The sequence below is a fragment of the Panthera leo genome, chromosome B2 (assembly GCF_018350215.1).
Source record: "Panthera leo isolate Ple1 chromosome B2, P.leo_Ple1_pat1.1, whole genome shotgun sequence".
Lineage (NCBI taxonomy): Eukaryota > Metazoa > Chordata > Mammalia > Carnivora > Felidae > Panthera > Panthera leo.
Window position 1 is genome coordinate 93,872,974 of NC_056683.1, and position 22,665 is coordinate 93,895,638.

Sequence of the window (22,665 nt, forward strand, 5' to 3'; positions counted from 1 at the left end):
AACTTCTCTTCAGGCTTTGAACCTAAACTGTATCTTCTTATGAAGAGTGGTGGTGATGCTGAAAACTAATGCATTTGTTAAAGCCATTTTTCTTCTTGCAAATCTTTTTTCACTATTTCTTAAAAGATGTCCAGAAAAAACCACTTACTTAAATAATAGTTAACTCTTTTAAAAAAAAAATTTAATGTTTATTTATTTTTGACAGAGAGAGAGAGAGAGAGACAGAGCATGAGCAGGGGAGGGGCAGAGAGAGAGGGAGACACCGAATCTGAAGCAGGCTCCAGGCTCTGACCTGTCAGCACAGAGCCCGACGCAGGGCTCAAACTCAGACCATGAGATCATGACCTGAGCTGAAGTCATACGCTCAACAGACTGAGCCACCCAGGCGCCCCAATAGTTAACTCTTAATAGTGAAAACAAGATTTTTTTGCCCCTCCTTGAAGGAGAGATAAAAACTGGACCATGTTTATAAAATGGTTTTGAATAGTTATTTTTTTTTAATAGTTAACAGGTTAAATGGTGTTGTTATTGACATAATTCAAGTTACTGTTTGAATATAAATCCTTTGGTGATAAAAAGCTTCTTTCCTGGGTTTATCCACTTATTATCGCTGTAGTATGTAAAAGTTCTCACTGAAAATTTCTCTACTGAGAACTCCAAAGGATAATCAGGTTTCTTTTGTAGAAATAAGCAGAAATATCAAAAAGGCTACACTATCTCATTTTATCCTCACTGTCACTGTCTTATAAAATTCTCATGCATCTTCCCCAGACCAATGCCACAATCCCCTAGCAGCTGTCCTGACTCCCGTATCGCCCTATTTCAATCCATTCTTCACACTCCAAGTTGAGGCTGTTTTGTGGTTTTTTTAAAAACCAGAATTCACTCAGGAAACTTGGCTCTGTAACACCTGCAATCATCCCTGCAGTCGTCACATTAATTTTCAAATTCCTAATTGTGGTTGCAGAGTCTTTCAGAATTTGGCCCCCCTATACTCCCCTCATCTTTTACCACTCATTTACTCCACAACCGAAGCTAAGATCTACAACTCTGATCTACCTGTGGTTCCCCAAACACATCATCCTCTGTCATCCTCAACTTCGCGTAAGGCCAGAACATTTCCTTTCCCCCTTACTCCTCCTATCTGACCACTTAATGCATCTCCTCTATAAGTTAACTTCCATGGCACCTCCTCCATTCCTTGATATCCTGTCTTACCCCACCCCTAATTCTTTCCGTCCCAGCCTGAGTGAACTTTATCAGTAGTATTGTAAAAGTGTTAACATTTAAAACTCATGTAGTTTACTCTTCAGTTCTAGGAGACAGAACTGAAGATCTAAGAAAAACTGTCACTTCTAACACAAATTTTATGGTTCCATGATTCCAGTTTTTGGTCAAGAATAAAAAAGTAAAAGTGAAAAATAAAAGCAAAACTTTTAAAAGAAGGTGAAAGTATTATTTAAATGTTAATGTTTAGCTCCCAGTTAATTCAGCCATTTTCAAAAGTGAAACCAGAGTTTCATTTTGTTATTTGTTTTTAAGATTTTTAAACAAATTGATAGATACAAAATTAAATTTAAAGGAGCATTATATTTCAAATGTGGAACAGATATATATTCTCTGTACATCATTTGTATTTATTTAAGGTACTCCTTTTTAAACAAAGTTATTTTCATCTATTTGGTTTCCCTCTATAATTACCAAAGACTTTCCATAAAATTCAGGAATAAATGACTCCCCCATGTGGACATCAGCTTACACAGATTTTCTCATACTAACAAGCTTGGCAACTCATTTAAGCTTCAATATGCTTACAGATTTTGACACTGAACTCCAAACGACAGTTACAACTTTACATCTATAGAGAAGAGTAAGTAAAAGGCTAACCCTAAAGTAACAAAAAAGTTCATGAAAGAAAGGTATGTTTAAAAGTAACAAAATCTCTAAAAAACATGGTTTGAAAACTGTATTTGCAAAGTTAATACTTTAACAATCTTAGAGCAAGTGATCAATTTAAGATGCAGGTATGTTTCTAAAGATTTTTAATTTTAAAAAATTAATCAGGTTGCTTATTGGGTAAGCATTAAATGTTTAAACATCAATAATCTGATATACAATTATACTTGACTCTGGTAATATTAGAAAATGAAGAGGTTCAATTATTCCGAAAAAATGTTTACATCACAAAATGAAAGCTGAGAATAATGAACATATTAGTGATTGAGATCCTGCTTTTATCTCTATTACCGAAACTAATCATTAAAAAAAAAGTTAGCCTATTATCAAATGAGTTAATACAGTGAAGTAAAAGTGTATTAAACTTAGAAGCAACTTTCAAGTTCTTTAATATTACAATAGTATTCTAGCCTCAAACTAGGCTCACAACGAAAGGTATACCCCCAATATCCATATATTATTTTTGTTATTACTTACCAATACTACATTTCAATAAAAGACACAAATGCAAAAGAATTAATACAACATGTATTTGTAAAAATCTAAACAAAAGTAATTTCATAATGAGAGGAGGACTATTAGGAGATACAAGGATAAATATAACTATGCATCATGCAATTGTTAATGGGTCTTTCAACTTTGGCACATAAAACGTACCTGACAAGAGTGACAAATCTACTCATCAGATATAATATTCACAGATAAGAATCATATTTGAGTTTCTTGAAAAGCAATCTCTTGCTTATAACAAAGTCTATAACTTCATTACTCTTAAGTGAGAATAGGTCTCCAGTGTAAAATAAAATAATAAATGCATGGCAGGGTGGACAATCTAATAATTAGATTTTTTAAAGTATTTTAATTCACTGGCAAGCTTATATACATAATCTTAAAAATAAGCATTTTATAATTTTCATCTTCTAGAGCTTAAAATGACTCGTTATGTTAAAAATCAAATAAGATCTTCCTCAACATGTTTTGCAAACAGGAAGAACATTAGATTTGAAACTGGGTTTTGGCCCCGGTTTTACCATTAACTGTTTAGGCTTCAGTGTCCTCCTGGATAAAATGAAAGAGGAGACTAAAAATTGTCCAAGTGTACATATGCAAATACTCAGTTCCTGATCTTATTTTCAACAATTACACTTAATGTTTTTTTTATGTGTATAGTATCTAAATTTCAAAAAGTAAAACTACAGAGCTTAATATAACTTTCCAATACCCTGTACGTATCTCAAACTAAGAGCCTCTTTGTAGAAAACTATGCAATAACAACTGACTTTCGTGTTGCGGTTTTCAGTCAGCAAAACGCTAGTAACAGTTCTGTATCAGAAGTATTATTATCCTGGGGCGCCTGGGTGGCTCAGTCAGTTAAGCGTCTGACTTCAGCTCAGGTCGTGATCTCATGGTCCGTGAGTTTGAGCCCCACGTAGGGCTCTGTGCTGTCAGATCAGAGCCGGGAGCTTGCTTCCAATTCTGTGTCTCCCGCTCTCTCTGCCCCGCCCCCACTCACGCTCTGTCTCTCGCTATCAAAACATGAGTAAACGTTAAAAAAAATTTTTTTAAAAAAAAGAAGTATTATTATCCCAAGTCTATAGAATAGAAAACTGGGGCTAAAAGAGGTTAAAGTGCAGCCAAGTCTTTTGGGCTTTTAAAAAAGAATATAGGCTTTACTAAATCAATGGACATTATTTCTTATAGTTAGTTGCTTCTGAAGCCATCTTGGAATTATAATCCAACTAACGGAAAGGGAAAAGATTTTAGTCTTGTTTAACCACAAGTTGCTACTGGCAAATGACAGAAGTGGAATTGCCAAACCAGATTTTCTGACTCCCAATTTCCTACATTTTCAAACATAAAAATGTATTATATATTAAAATAACATATTTTTCAACAATGAAATTTAAAACATATGCCAAAATTTAAAACTAATATGTACAGGTGTATGTCAATTATTTCTCAGTAAAACTGGAAAAACTACTTACAAACAGAAGATATAATACATAATCAAGTTATAAAGCTTAAAAAAATCAAGTAGTCGAATAGATCTACTGGATCCATTAGCTCTACTGGATCCCAAAAGCAGGTACAGAGCTTAACATGGGAATTTCTTCTTTTCTCCACTGGAACTCTTAATATCATACATTAAAACATGAAACAGTGACTGATGCAAATATGTTCTTGATGTAAGCTTCCATTTCTAATTGAATTTTTCAGTATACAGTTATCCAAGTTATACAATCAACTAAATTGTGCTCTAGGCTGCTTCAGGAACTGCCTTGACTGTCTAACACAACAGTGATTTAATCCTAATTCAAAGTTTGATATTTGATGGTTTAGTTAATTTAAGTATCTTATCTGTTATAAAATGCTGTGAAACCCTGTAACAGTAAAAGCTTTTCTAGCTAGTGGCAGGAAACTAGAGTAATTAGCAATCAGGGACAAGTTACAAACATTGGCTAAGGTAAAAATTCGAATACTCACTTTGTTATTTTGTGTCACAAGAATACTTCCACCCCCAGGTTTCAAAGGCACCTCTTCCATTGCTCCAAACACATCAGTTTCAACAGAAAAGGTTAGTTCTAGACCTAGATCACTAATATCATTATCTAAAATCCACTGCAAATTTTTGGCATATTCTGGATCAATGGATGCCACATCCTGGTAATTTACAGGAATACCTAAAAATGCAAACATACAGCAGTTATATTCTAAATGTTTCTGCCTTTCCTTGTTTGTTTAATGGTGAAATACTGCCCTCTACAGATATTCCATAAAACTGCAAAATATAATCCAATTGACAGCAAGATTTAAATACATGCTAATTCCTGGATTTGGAACTCTATTAATTGAAGCTTGTGGTTTTTTCCACATTTTTACAATGTATTCTTTCTTTGAAATAGCTATACAGGAAAATTATCATGCACTTCAAGAAGTGCCAATTCTCTTAAGTATATTCATATTAAATTGCATTCTTAGCATGAACATATACACACTAAAAGAAAAACAATTTTTTTTTTAGGAAAAAGGTAATTTTTTTCCCTCTCCCTCAGGCTCCCAAATGCCTTACATACACAGATAGTCTCCAACTGAAATAAAAATTACCTCATCCAAAATGCCACCTCTTGTCTACTTAGTTTTTCCTAAAGATTCTAAGAAAAACACTTTAAATAAATGCCTATGGAAATAACAATAGAGCCGTACCAAGAATGTGCTTATAGAATGATCTTGTAAAGTAAATGTTGACCAGCTGCCTGTGGTTTAAAGCTAATCCCAAGATCTGTCCAGCAAACCGGAAATAGTTCAAGTGATCAGGATTTACATAGGAGTTGCTATTAGGCTGAAAAGTTGTTCCTATTAAAATAAATACAATATAATTTATTTCTAAGAATCCAGATGCAGAAGAAAGATCATTTCACTGCAGATAAATCAGTTCAAACACAACTTTGACAAAACCAAAGTTACATGATGTATAAACTTCCACAGTAATGTTCTTTGTGGAATATATAGCAGACAAGCGAATTGTCAGAAGATAATCATTAATTCACACATACTTATCAGAGTTAAGTCTTTGTGCAGAGAGAAAATTTTAGAATACTTTTAACCGAAAGGTTGGAAGATGTGCCAGAGAGATAGTGGAAATAATATATTATACGATAAAACACACACACATTTTCCTCGGCAGTGTAGAAATATTAGGCTATGAATTAGGGCAGGTATTGTTTCATTCATCTATACATGCCCAGTGCAGTAGGTACTCACTACCTTTTGTTTCTTATGGAACAGAGCACTATGAGAGGGTAAGAATTTTAAATGTTCAACTTGTTCTTAAGTAATGAACTTGATGCCTTTTAACAATTTTCAGAAAATCACCTAAATCCACAAGTCAACCAATTATTCTTCACGACAAATAATCAACTTCAAATAAGTACCACTGAGGTATAGAAGTAAAAATGGCAAAGGCAATAGTTACCAATTACTGTCAAAACCCAGTATAATTCCACTTATATGAAAAAAAGATCTGGAAATAGACAGTGGTGATGGTTATACAACACGGTCAATGTACTTAACACCAGTGAACTGTATACTTTAAAGTGGTTAAAACAGTGAATTTTGTTATATATTTTACAATAAAAAGTCTAAAAAAATCTAGTGCAATGGAAAAACCTAATACCAAACCTTACCTTTAAAGAATTCTTTCCGTATTTTTCTGTGATGATCACTAACTCTGAATACAACTCACATTCATTGAACAAATATTTATTGAGCTCAGCCTATTTACTACTCTTCTAGGCAACGGGGCTAAAAGAAAGAATAACTGCTAAATCTAATAAATAGTATCCCTTCCAAAAAAATAAATAAATAAAATAAAGGAAAAATGGAAAGTTTTGGAAAGTGAGATGTTTGGTCATTTAGTATACATATTTTGATAATAATTCACTTTGTTCATTGCTGGTCTTTGATGTCTCACTGTTAGCACTAGACTACATTGCTGTAACCAGTTTACTTAGATAAAAGGTACAAATTTGGAAGCTTATGGTTGAATGACTTAAAAGGGCCACATGAAGCTAGTCATTCACTGTCAAGTATCTTTTGAAAATCATTCCCAGTCATGGGTAAGACTGGGTATTAAAAGTCAAAACAAGGGGCACCTGGGTGGCTCGGTCAGTTAAGTGTCCAACTTCGGCTCAAGTCATGATCTCGTGGTTTGTGGATTTGAGCCCTGCATCAGGCTCTGTGCTGACAGCTCAGAGCCTGAAGCCTGCTTCAGATTGTGTCTCCCTCTCTCTCTGCCCCTCCTCTGCTTGTGCTCTGTCTCTCAAAAATGAATAAATGTTAAAAAAGTCAAAACAAACTTTTGTGAGATGAATAAAAGACTTCAAGGACAAACATAACAATAATTCTAAAAATATAGTATTTTAAGAATAGTCACAAGTTTTTTTTTACCTATCAAAATAGTAAATGCTTAGGGTTACTGATGAATCAGCAAAGATTTTTGATGACTCAACTTTCCTTTCCTAGGTCTGTGATTTATAATCCCTTTGCTAAGTATTTTCTGGGAAATCTGGGTTATTAAAAAGATAAGGAGAAATTTTTAAAAAATAAGGAAACAAATTGGGGGGAGGGATCTTCAGGAAAGAAATGTTATTTTTAACTTGAAAACTACTTAAAACAGAACACAAAGTTTATGTTCTAAGTTCAAAATAAGTGTAACTGTGACACAGCTCTTTTCATTACTCAGAAAAATCCTATAGAACAAGAAAATATAATTCTCACAGAATAATAGCTTCTAATATTTATTTCTGCTTTCTATGTGCCAGGTACTGGGCTAAGCATTTTTACACATCAGCTAATTGATTTCTTTCACCACATTACAAAACATAGGTTATCATCATTTTCAAATGGAGAAACTGAGGTCCAGAAAGGTGACATTTACTGGCCCAAGATCGCAGCAAAAAGAGGTGCAGAGCCAGGACTCATGTCCAGTGTAACACCAAAGGCCAAACTCTATAGTAAGCATCTTAATATAATGAGAAAGCAAGTTTTAAAGAAATTGTTAGACATGAGATCTAGCCAAACATTTCCCACATTTAGGAATTTTAATTCAAAATTTTAATATAATTCCCTCCATATCAACTAAACGTAAGCATAAAGAAACATTTCATCTAGATTTTAATTTATAAATAGTGTGACACTAAAGAGAAGACTTGTATGGCTTACAAAAAGGACAAATCACCATCTTTATGGTCTCTGTTAGCAGAGCAACATATGCTGTGCTAATATATTTGTAATATGAGGAAGAATCTTGACTTATGATTCCACACCAAATCTGTTTTTCAGGTATGAAAATAACAGACATAGAGTAAAGGACTATAAAGAAAAGAAATAAATCTAAAATAAAATGTTCTAATTCTAAATCTTGCTTCAAAGGTTAGGCCTAATTAAACTCAGCACCTCATCAAACTTGTCATCAAAATCACAAAGACACCAAATTCACCTCAGAGTAAATAATCAGTAGTTACAGAATTAAAGCAGACAGTCCCATAATCCTAAGTAACTTCCAAGAGACCATGTGAGTCTGAAGCCCATCACACAGGTGAATCCCTGCAGCTCCCTGGCATCACTGCAGCCCCCCACCCCCTCGCCTCTCTTAGAGTCATCATTCTTACTCAATGGAGATTTGCCTGCTGGTTTGGGTAGAGGCAATCAGAAGCTATAATTAATGATACACTCTCTGCTTATAAAAAGAACTTAAACACCGGGAAAGAAAAGATTTTCAGGAAATAAAAGCAACTGTGTAAAGCATTGAAAACTTGGAATCCCACCTTCACTTGAATATGTCTTTATTAAGTTAGAGAACTGTCAGGTATACCTCCCATAGATGAAGCAATAACCATTTCCATTTTGCCTACAATATCAAGTTACAATTGTGCAGATTCAAAGCATCATTTCAACAAACAGTTTATCTGTTTTATAAGATAAAAACAGGTTTTCAGTTACCAGATTTTGATCTTTTAAAAGGACTGAAAACTAAGCTACTATACATAAATAGATTATAAGTTAAGATTTAATACCATGATTTCTAGACTTTTTTTTTTATGATCCAAAAATTTTAAGACTTGGAAACTCAAATAAGCAATAGCAAATTTTAATTTTTCCACATAAGGCTATTTTTAAGCCCATCTACTAGCACTGTTTCACAAAAGGAAATTTTTAACTCAAAAATGAGTCTAAGGACAATCCTTAAATTGAGTAAGTTTAGTTGTACTTTACAAAGGACTGATGAAAACTTCGTTGGGGCCAGCACTAGCCCTTGAGACAAATATCTAAGAACCAACTATTTACAGGAAAGAATACTTAACTGAATCAGATTCTATTCATGATCCTACAGCTCACAAACTGTGTTAATGTAGATGGAAACTCTGAATTTCAACTTTCTTTTCTATGAAATGGGAATACCCCACCTAGCTCACAGGATCACTATGGGGATCAAAGGGTACAATGCACTGAAGGAGTTTGAAAATGTGACAAGCCACAGAAAAAGTGATGTAGACTGTGCAACTTACCATCAGCTGACTGGGTAAACAATGCATAATCAGGATTGACTATCTCATTAGACAGAATATCAAACCACTCACGCACAACACCTTGACCCTGAGTTCAAGAAAATAAAATTAAGTATGAACAGAAATATATGAGGAAAAAATTTTTTCTGAATAACAAATGAAAATAATTTCAAGTTTCTTCCATTATCAATTAAATACTAAACTTTATTCAAGCGTATTTCAATCTTTTATATATAATGACCTTAACAGCACTTATTTTTATACCCACCATGCCTTCTTCTCCATGGAACCGTACAGCAATTCCTTGCTTTAGCTTTGCACAATTTGCTTTTGACACAACTTCACAGCTACTCCTAAAAATAGAATCTAAATATGTAGCATTGATTAATTTTACATATTAAAACTTGTAATAACTAGTATTTTGTGCCTCACACACATCAGTTTCTTTGTCAAACATACCTCTGTGAACCAGCAGGATATCATTTTCATTCACTGGCCTGTGCACCATGTCTGAATCTGGTTGTCCTGAATGCAAATGTTCATAGAACCATTCACAGCGATCTTTAAATGGCTACCCCAACAAATAACGGTAAAATATGTTAGCATTATTTCAGTTATCTATCAGATTACTTAATGAGCCTGCTAAATCCCCTTTCTACAAATAATCATCCTTAGACCTTTATTTATAATAAACAGTTCTAGATAATGTTCTGACATTTCAAAAATTATTCGCAAAAAGGCAGGTCTTAGCTGAAATGCTTTGATTACATAGAGTGTACTTTTTTTAATTATATTTTTTAACAGAAAAGACATAATAAGTTAGGTTATATTTAAAAACTTAATATCAGATATGTAACTAATATGTAATTTACTCTCAATATCTTTCAATCCCAACAACACTTGTAAGGATGAATTTACAGGGGCACCTAGGTGGCTCAGTCAGTTGAACGTCCAGGACCCTTGGTTTCGTCATTATCTCACAGTTCATGGGTTTGAGCCCCACATCAGGCTTGGCACACAGCCTGCTTGAGATTCTCTCTTTCCCTCTGTCTCTCCGGAGCTCTCTCTCTGCCCCTCCCCTGCTCGTTCTCTCTCTCACACAAAAATAAATAAACTTTAAAAAAAAGAATGTATTTCCAAATCCAGAAAGATTACACTTCATGTTACATTTAATTTTCCATGAAAATAATCTTTAGGCCTAACTTTATTCTTATTTCTATCCTTTGAATATGTAGTGTAAACCTTGATAAATGGGGTATTTTTTCTTACTTTAATGTAAGTGCCTGACTTAAGCTTTGATTGCCAAGGCAACCACTTCAAAGATGGCTATTTCAAATAAACAGAATGCCAGCCACACATCTAGATAAAGAGTCAGGCCACCTTCCCACATGGAGGCTCCTCCATTTTAGAGATCTTGGTTCATTTCTGTAACTGACCATTTGGACCACTTGTTGTTTTTTTCTCTTCCCGTGCTTTAAATTCCCACTCTTACGCTGTAAATTCACCAATAGTAAGCCTGTGAAATCCTAGGCTCCTACCTCAACCCCAGGAAAAGCAGAACAACAGGTCCATGCATGTTATCATGCTCACACATGTGCACACACTCTCCCACTCCCCCACCTCCACTCCCATGTATACTGTGTAATATCCAGGTCCTATAAGTAACAAACCTTTATTTTTTTTTTTTTCAGTTTCCTGATAGTTATTGCTGAACGGCATCTTGCAATCATAATAAGAACCACAAGGGCTTCTCTAGCCACAAAACCGGTTAATAACAAGACCAACACACAACTGGCATAGTCGGCAAGACTACATGATTGCCCTTGCAACTAACCAAGGGGAATGCCTTTACCTGCAACTTGCCTACTAACTGCCAAACTCACCATCTAAGAAAGGGACACCTTTAGCTAGGGGTCATACTACTGTGTGCTTTCACACATTGCCTCTGTTGTGTGTTGCCTGCAGTATCCAACCTAAAGGTCACGGCTGCCATAATAATCCAAAAATTTCCCCAGAGCAGCATAATCAAGGCCATGTGGTCTAATGCGACAATCAGACTACTAATTATAAAGATCTTATTTGACTACTAATGTGCGTAAAGATCCTCAATGGCCAAGGAAAGCTAAGGAGGGTAGGTAAGACTGCAAGGCTATTGTCACTGCCCAAGGAAGGTTCTGAGCCAAAGATAGGAAGAAATTATTCCCCTTAGGTGAGGAGGACTGAAGGTTTCCACTTGCAACCACTGAGTCAACTGGGTTGTGCCCAAATTATATGTCCTAACCCAGAAGAGTGAAATAGGCTTACAACTAGAAGCCAATGGCACCACAAAGGGAAAATACAACAGAGGCCTACAGTCTCTGTGTTACCACTTCACTCACTGAAATTGCTATTGTCCCCTGACCCAATGGGATACCATGGGTCCAATTCCTGGTGTGGTATTGCTAAAAATTAATGACAAATAAATATCCTGAACATCTGGCGCCAGCACGTCCTAAGAACCCTGAGGAGGTACACCGGCTCTGTGATAACTGCAAAACCCACGAATGCTTCCTGGGTATTATTCAATGCCATGCAAGCCAACATGCCAAGACTCTGGTTTATGCTCCAGAGGCCTAGGGACTTTTCCCAAACACCCTGTGCATATCACGCTACTGAAGACAGACTCCAATCCTGGAGATGTCTACTGGGACACCCTGGAAAAGAAAGCAACCACCTATGAAGAGGGCTGACAGTGATGTCATCCAAAATTTTCTGGTAACAACATGGAAGATTAAGGTCACAGGAGAAAAAACACGTAGAAACCAAGATCAAAAACTATACCTTAATGAAACTCAAACCTTGCTTAAAGATTTTATGCAGCAGGAAGGAGAGAAGAGAGCTAATTGGCTATTGTGGATTTTCTTGTTTGTTTGGAACAGGCTCTAAATGCCTCACAGTGGCCAAAATGCACTAACAGGCCAGTATCTAAAGACCCTAAAATCCATAACTTTCTCAGAGATCCATCTGGGCTATACTGTCCTTCCTTCTGAGATACCATAGATCCTGAGCCCCCTCGGCTTTCCACTGAACAGCTTTCCACTAGAAGCATGCCTCACGAGGTGTCTCTTCCAACAAGGGAAGAGCTGACAGGATTATCGAGCCCTCTCCTAGAGGAGGAAGAGGGAACTGGGAAGGCAAAGGCCCCTAGAGCCACTGATACTCATAGCCGAGCCCTCCCTCTCCTCACCTGGATATACATTGCCTGGCACTGCACCTGTCCTTCCATCATCGTGATTACTGCTAAGGTTCACAGAGGAAGCCCATCTCCTGCTGCACAAAATTCCCATGGTCCAATGGGTTCATCATTCCCATGACCACAATGACCCAAATGACCCCTTCTGCATTTCCAACCTGAAGAGGCCCCATTTGATGTGGAGTCCAGAGAATTATTTTTACAAGGCATTCCCCCTAATTACAGGGTAGCACTACTACATTTTATTGTGACTGCCAAAACCATCCAAAAGGCACTAGAACTCTTAGGAGAAAGCTTGCCTTCTACTCTGTCCCTTGAAGATTTAAGATCCAGCCATGTCTTTGAAATGTAAACACCCAGGGGGTACCTAAAGCCCTGCCCACAATCGCCTGAAACCCGCAGGAAAAAAAGGGGAAATCAGGCCTTTTAAAATACAAAATGCTATAAAAGCTCTTTTGCCCAAACTCTAGTCTACAGCCTCTTTAAGATTATTTGTTAAGGATAAGTACAAATCTTAAAAGTCGTCTCTACAAATATTAGTACAAAGCTTTCGCTACTAGAGCAGGCAACCTTTTCTTACTCTGTCTGGCAATTTGGATTCAGCCCTTATTTATAAACTAGTGAGTATTATATTGCTGTACCTGATTCATGGCTAGAATGCTGAAATGGAAGCTACAGGTCTCTATGTCTGTCTGCATGTTCATGTATGTCTATGGGTATGTTATGTATATGTGATTTTTTTCTCTCTACCTCCAGAGACAGGATCACCAAATTAATTTGTAAAAGAACTATTTCACTGGCTTAAAAATAAGCACTTAGGAAATAAGTATTCCTAAAACTCAGAAATATTGAAACTAACTCAAATATTTTCAAGTTCACATGATCTGGAATAATCTCTGGTAAGTAAAAGCTACTTTAAATTTGGTTTAATTAAAAAAAGTATGTCTTCAGAAACATAGATATTCAGTATATTGCAAATTATATCTAATTCATTTATATTATAAAATTATACTGTTCATGTATATTATATATAGTAAATATAATGCAGATCATATTAATATAATTAATTACGTTAAGTATAATTCAGATAAAAAACTTACTCTACCTGGGTTTACTAGTCAAATAAATTCATGTTATATCTTATAAAATTTGTCAGCAAGAAAAATAGCTTGGGATGGTGGTTTACCTTTGTTTACTGTCTAAAGAAGTTTTTCATGGGTAGTCTAAACATAATTGCTGTGATCAAGTGATTTAGATAAATGTTAAATGAGATAAGAGTTTCTAAGCGAACTTTTCAGCAATATTTATGTGATGACATGTCTACTTAAAAGTAGTTTCTAAAATTTTTGTTAACTTCCACCCTCAGAATTTTGCTAAATTAAATGAAAGGAATTCACTGATTATCTAAATCATTTCCAAATAAGATAAAATACTGAAATATTAATTGCAAAACAAGCCTAAGTTGACCCACTTTTGACCTCTTACTACAGAGGAACTAAAGATATTTGGGTCTGTTAGTAAATGTGTCTTGTACCACCACACTGCAAAGCTGTACTACGAGGAAATGTATGTTTATAGAAATTATGAAATATAGTCACAAATTTGCCAGTCTAAAGAATGCTGATATAATAATTCACAAGTTTTACTTCTTACTTTTTGTGAGAAATTAAGGTTTCTAAGGGCTAAGAATTCTAAATAATATATATAATTACAGCTACTAGAAATAATAAGGAAAACATCTCTGCATGCAAGAAAAGTAGGATGTATCTTCAGCTAAGAGAAGGTATGAGGTATGAAGATGTATTTTTGCTAAGGAAAAAGAAAGCAATTTGCCTTAAAATTGTTTTTTTCAGAAAGGGAAAGAGGAAAATAAAGCACAAAATGGTATAGAAAGTTGAGAAGAAAGAGAAAAGAATTTTACCTTGTGCGGTCAAGTTGGCTAAAACTGAATTGTTGTTATAAATGGTGGTTTTTAAAATAGTAAGCTTTAAAATCAATACTGTGCTTATATAATTTTCTTTTATCTGCTATAAGGACAAAGTTTTCTTGGGAGTATTGGTCAGCTCTTGATAATAGACTATGAAAGGTTTTGCCTTATCTTTCAAGTAATGTAGCTAGAAAGCAAAGATTTTGTGTTTTATCAAAATAATTAACCTGTTTCATGTGTCTTAATCAGATCTTTGATTACTTAAGCAAACAGTCTTTTCAATATTAAAGGAGCTGAATTTTGCTCACAACTATGTAACCTTCTATATTTGCCTTTAAAATCTTTTGTCACTGCAGTACCTGGGTAGCTCAGTCAGTTAAGCTTCCTACTTCAGCTCAGGTCATGATCTCATGGTTCATGGGTTTAAGCCCCACATCAGGCTCTGTGCGGACAGCTCAGAGCTTGATGCTTGCTTCAGATTCTGTGTCTCCCTCTCTCTGCCCCTCCCTTGCTCGTGTTCTGTCTCACTTTCAAAAATAAATGAAAACATTTAAAAACTAATTTAAAAAATACAATCTTTTGTCACTTAAGTAGATAATTAAGTATTGTTTCATAATCATCTGTGATCCTATTTACTCAAGTGTCTAAAACCTTTTGATATTTTTGACAACGTTCCCCAAATCAAATTCTACATCAAGTCCTTTTAACGTGGAAATAACTCTGGGATTTCCTAGGGAACCCCTGGAACATCTCAAAAGATCTCTTTACTTTCCTTATAAAAAGAGAGATGATGAATTAACTAGATTTATTTGATATGTTAAATTATAAGAGAAGCATTATCAAATAAGAAATAACACTAAACCCTCCTTATGGATATCCTTGTATGGATATATGCTATTAATGTAAGTGTTCCAGAAATTCTAGGAAATTCCTAAAAATCTGATATGAAATGTTATCAGTCATCATTTCCAGTTATCATCTTAAAACGTGTGGCACAGAAATAGCCAAATTTCCTTGTCAGCGGTGTTATAATTAACTCTCATCAGAGCTTTAAATTTAAGCATTCTTAAGTCTTTTATCATTTACAGAAGTTACTGTTTCACTCTGATGCTTTTGCACAAATGCTTCATCTTCAAGGAGATTCCTGGAAAGGAATCTGACAAGCCCAGGTTTCTGATAACTTTCAGATCGTACCACTAAAACTAGGTAAGAACGGACAGAACTCTAAGGAAAAACTAAATTCATAAAACTGCTAAAAAAAAGATCACGACCAAGAATCACTAGGACTGAATGAACTGAAGAGAATAATTATAATTTTTTATGAGTTTTGTTTGAAATATTGCTGGTTCTTTAATCTTCTGTTTTCCAGATTGAAGGAAACTTTTTCTCTTAAGCTAGCTATGACTTACAGCAATTTGGTAAAATATATACCTTTGTGAACAAAGGTGAAACAATCACTTTTTCCCTCCATCTGATCCCTCCAGAATTCGGAAACTCTCAGTGAGTATACTTTCACAGCAGTACAATTATTTGCATATGTTCACTTAAGAATCTGTTCTCCTTGTACCTGGACACAACTGGAAACAATGGTTACATTACCAAGGCTTTGAATGGGATGTCATAGTTGAGAGAGACATACATAGATTCAGATATGACCAGATAGTTTTAAAAAATTAAGGTTGACTTTATGGAACCAGGAAGGCCCCTAGGGAAAGTCTGGTGCCTTACATACAGGGTTCCCAGCAGCCTTACCAGGTAAGTGAAGAAAGTCACTTCCTGGCAGGCCCAGGAGCCTCAGAATATTTGAGAGCCTCAAAAAATGAGGAATTCACCCCAATCTATCTGTATTACAGATGAAGTCTGACATCCAAGTCCTTGGCTTGGCTTCGTAGCCTTGAGAAGCATCTACAAGTTCAATGTATGACTCCTCATGAAAAATTCAGCAAAGCTGAATTAAAAGAGTCTATATGGTCAATCATGGTCAATAGCTATTCATGCTGCACTTATGTAAATAACCAGGCCAAGTTTAAAGAGACTGGACTTATATTACAAACATTTGAGCCTTATTTTCCTGATCTCTGATAGAAATGGGGGTGACTGCAGAAAGACCTAATTATGTTTCAGTAATACGCCTTTCCAGATACCAGATTTAAGTGCTTTTAATTGTCCTTGAGGTTTTGTTTTTTACCTGTAAATTGAAATGGATCATAAATTCTTCTAGTTTCTTCCAGTATTTGGCTACAACTCTCCAAACTAACATGTCCAGTTTTTCTCCCACCCTTGTGACTTGGAATCATTGAGAACTAAAATTGCCTTTCCCCAAAACAACGAGAGCTAGAATGGAATAACTGGATATACACTTGAGAGAAATCATCACAATCTCATATACAATCTTCGTGTCTGTTGCTGTGTGGGCAATAAAGAGTTTGCCTGAACACCTGATGTCATCATCACAAAAATTCAAACTACAAAGCTGTTTTGACCCTAACATCTAGGAATCCTGCCCTCCAGATTCAGATTCGGTTTATAATTTGCTTCAACCATTAGCCTTTATTTTTCCTTTACTCCATAGAAATGTCTCTTATTAAATACCTGATTTCTTGCAAATATAGGCCCAACTTTGGGAATCCACTTGCAAGACCACCTCCTGAAATGAGATACAACTATTTAACTGATCTATTTTCATAGCTGGACCTTTCAAATTTGGGACAATGGCTACAGACTGGATATCAGACTACTGCCTGTATAATTATTAAGTTTTGCTATTACAATGTGCTATTTAGATGTGTACTGGGTTTTACACATGCCCTACAAAAGACTTATATCTGCTACCCAGGCAGTTAAGGTCCTCACCATTGACTCTGATGCCTCAGAGTGGACTACAAATACTGACACTTGTTTGGGGTGTTTGCCTTTTCATAATGCAAGGGCCTGACTTAAACTTTGATTGCTGTGGCAGCCACTTCAAAGATGGACTATCTGAAGGGGGAGAATGGGGGTAGGGGGGTGGGGGTATGGGACACAGCCACAAAACTAGATACAGAGCCAGGCCATCTCCTCACACTGAGATTCCTTTGTTTTAGAAATCTTGGTTAATTTTAATAACTAACCATTTGGGCCACTTTTTTTTTTCTCTTCCTGTGCTTTAAATTCCTTCTCTAATGTTTTAAATTCACCAGTAAAAAATGAGCCTTCAAAACCCTAGACCCCCACATCAACCCCAATAAAAGCAGAACCCCAGGCTCAGGCGTGCTTATGCTCTTTCTCTCTCTACAAGTGACCTCACCGCGTGGCCTCAGGTATGCTGAGTAATTTTCAAGTCCTGTAAGTAATAAACCTTCATTTTCAAAGTCTCCTGATGGCTACTGTTGAAGGGTTCAGAACCACAAAGGCTGGTCCAGCCACAACACTGGTTATTGATAAGCTGAGAGTTAACACACAACCGAATATATAAGGCAACTAAAAAGGAACTGTTACCCTTTTTTCTTCCCTTCCTCCACCCGAAAAACTGAAAAATAAGATCTCTTGAACAGTAAAGAAATCTCTTTTATTCATTTGCCAGATAAGCATAATTTTTATGATTAATCAGGCAGTATTGCATACCTACTAAGTGCCAACACTGCAGGGAACATATGAGCTTTAAAATCTCAATTTCATTGTTAAAAATGATTTAATACAGTTAAAAGAGGTAAGACTAGCATAAAACAAACAATACACATATAATATCAAGTTCTAAACCATTAAGTGAAGACTACAGTGCACTAAGAATTTACAGACTTAAAAGATGAGGAGAGTACAAAGCTTTCATGAGGTCACAGTTTGTACTGGAATATAAAGCTGGGTAAGATTTACTGAAGCACGGAGAAAAGAGAGCACACCAGGCTAAGGGAGTCAAGGAGAAAGGCACAGAAGGAGAAACTGTGTCTTTCTGGAAGATGAAGTGAAGGTAGCTGGCATAACCAGAGTTCTATTCCTGCACATTATGAAGGAAATAAGTTTGTGCAAGTACATCGATGACATAATTATGGATCCTGAGAATCAAGTGAAGGATACAGGGGCTACTGTGAGTATTTGGTCAGAGGAATAACATGGTAAATGTGGTTATTAAAATGTGAGTTGCACCAGAATAAAAGGAGACCGTCTAGGCAACAGTTAAAATATTAAGTACTGGGTGATAATGTGTGTGTCATGGGATCAAAGAGGAACAAAAAGGAAATGAGACATGACTTCTTTGAATAAAGATGAAAAGTAAGAGAAAATCTCTAGAGATAGAACTTAATGATAGAAACAGCTTAGAGGGGGAAAACCCTCCTCTCACAATCTACCTCTAAACTCCTAGGAAGCAGAGGTGAAGAGATAATGAATGAGGTTTTATATATTCTGAATTTCAGGTTATTTGGGATGTAACTACTAAGAGCTTGGAAATAAATACTGGAAAGTACCACAGCTAAAGCACTAGAAAGAAAGTCATGAACAAAGCTGAAGATGGACACAAGGTAAGGTCTATTGTTCAAGAGATTAAAGATATAGGGAACAAACACCTATAATGGAGTTTATGATTACAGGTCAGGACTGAGAATCTGCTTGGCCAAATGATACACAAAGCTAGAAAAGTCAAAGGAGGACCAGGGTGGTGTAATACCACAAAGCCAAGAGTTTCAAGAAATAAATATAATCAATACACAAGACCACAAAGAGGTTATCTTACAGGAAATTTACAGGACACCAGTAAATTTCTTCATTTGAGCTAAACTAAGAATTAGTTTATCCTCAAAAGGCTTAAATATCACTTTTTATTAATTCTTAGTAAAAATACTGTTGTGTTGGGGCGCCTGGGTGGCTCAGTCGGTTAAGCGTCCGACTTCAGCTCAGGTCACGATCTCACGGTCCGTGAGTTCGAGCCCCGCGTCGGGCTCTGGGCTGATGGCTCAGAGCCTGGAGCCTGCTTCCGATTCTGTGTCTCCCTCTCTCTCTCTGCCCCTCCCCTGTTCATGCTCTGTCTCTCTCTGTCTCAAAAATAAATAAACATTAAAAAAAAAATTAAAAAAAAAAAAAACTGTTGTGAAGACAACCAGTGAAAGATTAACTTCTGCCTTTTATTTATTTTATTTTTAAAAAATGTTTATTTTATTTTGAGAGAGAGCAAGAGAGCATGTGAGCACACAGGGGAGGGGCAGAGAGAGAAGAGAGAGAATCCTAAGCAGGCTCCATGGTATCAGTGCAGAGCATGACGGGGGGGGGGGGGGGGGGGGGGGGGGGTGGTTAGAGATCAAACTCACGAATGGCGAGATCATGACCTGAGCCGAAATCAAGAGTTGGATACTTAACTGACTGAGCCACCCAGGTGCCCCAAATTCTGCTTTTTAATGTCTGCTCTTTCAGTAAGAAAGAGCAGATTCTTTTTAAAAGTTAAATGTATAAAGGTGTCTGGCTGGTTCAGTCAGATCATGTGACTCTTGATCTGAGGGGTCATGAGTTCAAGCCCCATGTTGGGTGTAGAGATTACTTAAATAAATAAACTTAAAAAAAAAATAAGTTGTTAAGTTGAGTTAAGATGACAGAATAGTTGGGGCGCCTGGGTGGCTCGGTCAGTTGAGCATACGACTTTAGCTCAGGTCATGATCTCACAGTCTGTGAATTCGAGCCCCGCGTCAGGCTCTGTGCTGACAGCTCAGAGCCTGGAGCCTGTTTCAGATTCTGTGTCTCCCTCTCTCTCTGCCCCTCCCCTGTTCACGTTCTGTCTCTCTCTGTCTCAAAAATAAATAAATGTTAAAAAAATAAAAAATAAAAAAAAAGATGACAGAATAATAGGAGGACCTTATGCTTGCCTCGTTCCTCGAACACAGCTAGATAAATATCAAATCATTCTGAATATGAAGGAAACAGATCTGAGGACTGAGAGAACAAACTGCACAACTAGAGGGAAAAAAGAGGTCACATCATGGAAGGTAGGAGGTGTGGAGACGTGATTTGGGGGAGAAAACAATCCCTAATGCTGCAGAGAGGAAGGAGCCCTGATCAGGGAGAGAGGAGAGAAATAGAGAGAGAGAGAGAGAGAGAGAGAGAGAGAGAGAGCGAGCACACTCTCTCTTGTGCAGGGCACTGCAAAGAAAAGATACTTGTCCCAAACCACTGACAGGGAAAACAAGAGGAACTGATAGTCGCAAGTTTTTACAAGCAGCAGAGTTCAAAGTCTGAAGTTTTAGAAGTCCCCACTATCACTGGATGGAGCCTGGAGGGTACAGAGGTGCTTCTGTGGAATGTAGGGCAGAGGCCCTCACTGTGGGAGCAGAGTGTGGCCTGAGGATCCCCTGGGTGGCACTGGGAGAGCCAGTTCCCCTTGCTGGAGTGCATTTTGAAGAGGAAGCACTGCCTCTCCAGGGACAAATGAGCCAGTGGGCAACACTGAGCTACCCCATTCGTTGGCACAGGAGCAGAGACGCCTGCTGTGGGCCACTAACCTGGACGCTGGCTTTTTGTTGCACGTGACCATAAACTCCAAGTCCCTGTGCAACTGCCCTTCTGGGACAAAACAGCACCAGACACAGTGTAGCAAGACCCTGCCCCAGAGGATCAGAGAAGGTCCTTGCTGGGTCCCTAAAATTTGGAGTTTTGAAATCCAGTTGGCACACCTGAGATAGAACACAGGAGCACAGGGCTGCCGGGTGAGCAGACGGTTTGGACACAGACAGAGTGAAGGCAGGGATCTGAGGGAACCTGTGACAAACGAGGAGAGACTGTTCGCTCTTCTGTGAGGGTTTCCTGAACAGCGGCAGGTGCAAACTCTCCCACCGGGGGAGGAGAGAGCCAGGTGACCCTATGTTTACCCCCGCCCATCAAATTCCAGTGAACAGCACAGAGCCCACAGTGTAGGCTTCAGCTGCTTGCACCAAGCTCTGTGCCCCCTGCGCTCCGCAGGTGTCTTTTCTTAATGTTTCATTTATCTATTTTGAGAGAGAAAGAGCGTGAGACAGAGCTCACACAATGGGGAGGGACACAGAGAGAATCTCAAACAGGCTCCCTGCTGCCAGCACAGCGTCAGATGCGGGGCTCAATCCCACAAACTGTGAGACCATGACCTAAGCCAAAATCAACTGACTGAGCAACTCAGGCGCCCTGCAGGTGCTTTTTTACTAAAGCAAGTGTGCCTGAGAGTCAGATCAGCAGTGGGACCCTCCCCCAGAAGACCAACACAAACCTCCCACACCCACCAAGTCTAATGACCATAGAGTCCTGCAAAGCTTCAGCTCTAGGGGAAACAGGATCTAGCCCCTTTTATAATACAGATCAAAACATATCTAGATAAAACTCACCGTATAGTGGACAAGGTCCAAATACTCCCCCACTGCAGGCAAGGAGAAATTCTGCAGAAGACTGACCTCAGGGAAAGAGGAGCCAAAACACAACAGCAGAGTGCACACAGCATATACCAGAAATACTTCCTGAAGCATCAGACCCTGGACAGCATGTGATCTCTTTTTAATATAGCCATTACTCTCAGGAGCAGGAAACATAACAGGTTTTCCTAATATACAGAATACCTAGACAAAAAGCCAAGAGGAAGGAATTCATCCCAAAAGAACAAAAAAAGGTCATGGCCAGGGAGCTAATCAAAAATGATATAAGTAATATGCCAGAACCAGATTTTAAAACAACAATCATAAGGATACTAGCTGGGCTTAAGAAAAGCAAAGAAGAAACCAAAGAGATCCTTACCACAGAGTTAAAAAAAACTAAAAACTAGTTAGACTGAAATTTAAAAATGCTGTAACTGAGATGCAAAACTAACAGACTATAATGACCACAAGAATGGAAGAAGTATAGGAACACATGATATAGAAGATAAAATTGTAGAAAATACTGAAGCTGAAAAGAAGAGGGAGAGAAAAATATTGGATCACGAATATAAACTTAGGGTACACAGCAACTCCATAAAGCATAATAACATTCACATCATAGGACTCTCAGAAGAAGAGAGGGGAAAAGGAGCAGAGTTTCATTTAGGCAATTATAGCTGAAAGCTTCCCTCAACTGGGGAAGGAAATAGATACCCAAATCCAGGAGGCACAAAGAACACCCATTAAAATCAACAAAAGCAGGCCAACACCAAGATATATCCTAGTAAAATTTGCAAAACACAGAGATAAGGAAAGAATTCTGAAAGCAGCAAGGGAAAGGAAATCCCTAACGGACAAGGAAAGACAAAGTTAGCAGCAAATCTCTCCACATAAACTTGACAGGTTAGAAGGGAGTGGCATGATATATTCAATGTGCTGATTGGGAAACATGCAGCCAAGAATACTTTATCCATCAAGGCTGTCATTTAGAAGGAGACTTAAAGAACTTTCCAGCCAAGCAAACTAAAGGAGTTCATGACAACTAAACAAGCCCTACAAGAATTATTAAAGGGGACCCTTTGACTAGGAAAGACCAAAAGCAACAAAGACTAGAAAGTAACAGAGAAAAATCTCCAGAACCACTGA

The 22,665-nt window shown here is 37.2% G+C and overlaps 1 protein-coding gene across 10 annotated transcripts in view; it reads right to left on the reverse strand.

Moving 5' to 3' along the window:
* HACE1 (HECT domain and ankyrin repeat containing E3 ubiquitin protein ligase 1) overlaps window positions 1-22,665 on the reverse strand; it is a 120,970-nt gene that overhangs the window by 26,739 nt on the left and 71,566 nt on the right. For all 10 annotated transcript variants that reach the window (XM_042939458.1, XM_042939457.1, XM_042939452.1 and 7 more), the window contains 5 exons: window positions 9,483-9,594; window positions 9,292-9,389; window positions 9,024-9,111; window positions 5,161-5,310; window positions 4,441-4,637 (listed from right to left, as the gene is read on the reverse strand). In XM_042939458.1, the coding sequence (XP_042795392.1) occupies window positions 4,441-4,637; window positions 5,161-5,310; window positions 9,024-9,111; window positions 9,292-9,389; window positions 9,483-9,594 (645 nt within the window). The remainder of the gene's footprint in view (window positions 1-4,440; window positions 4,638-5,160; window positions 5,311-9,023; window positions 9,112-9,291; window positions 9,390-9,482; window positions 9,595-22,665) is intronic.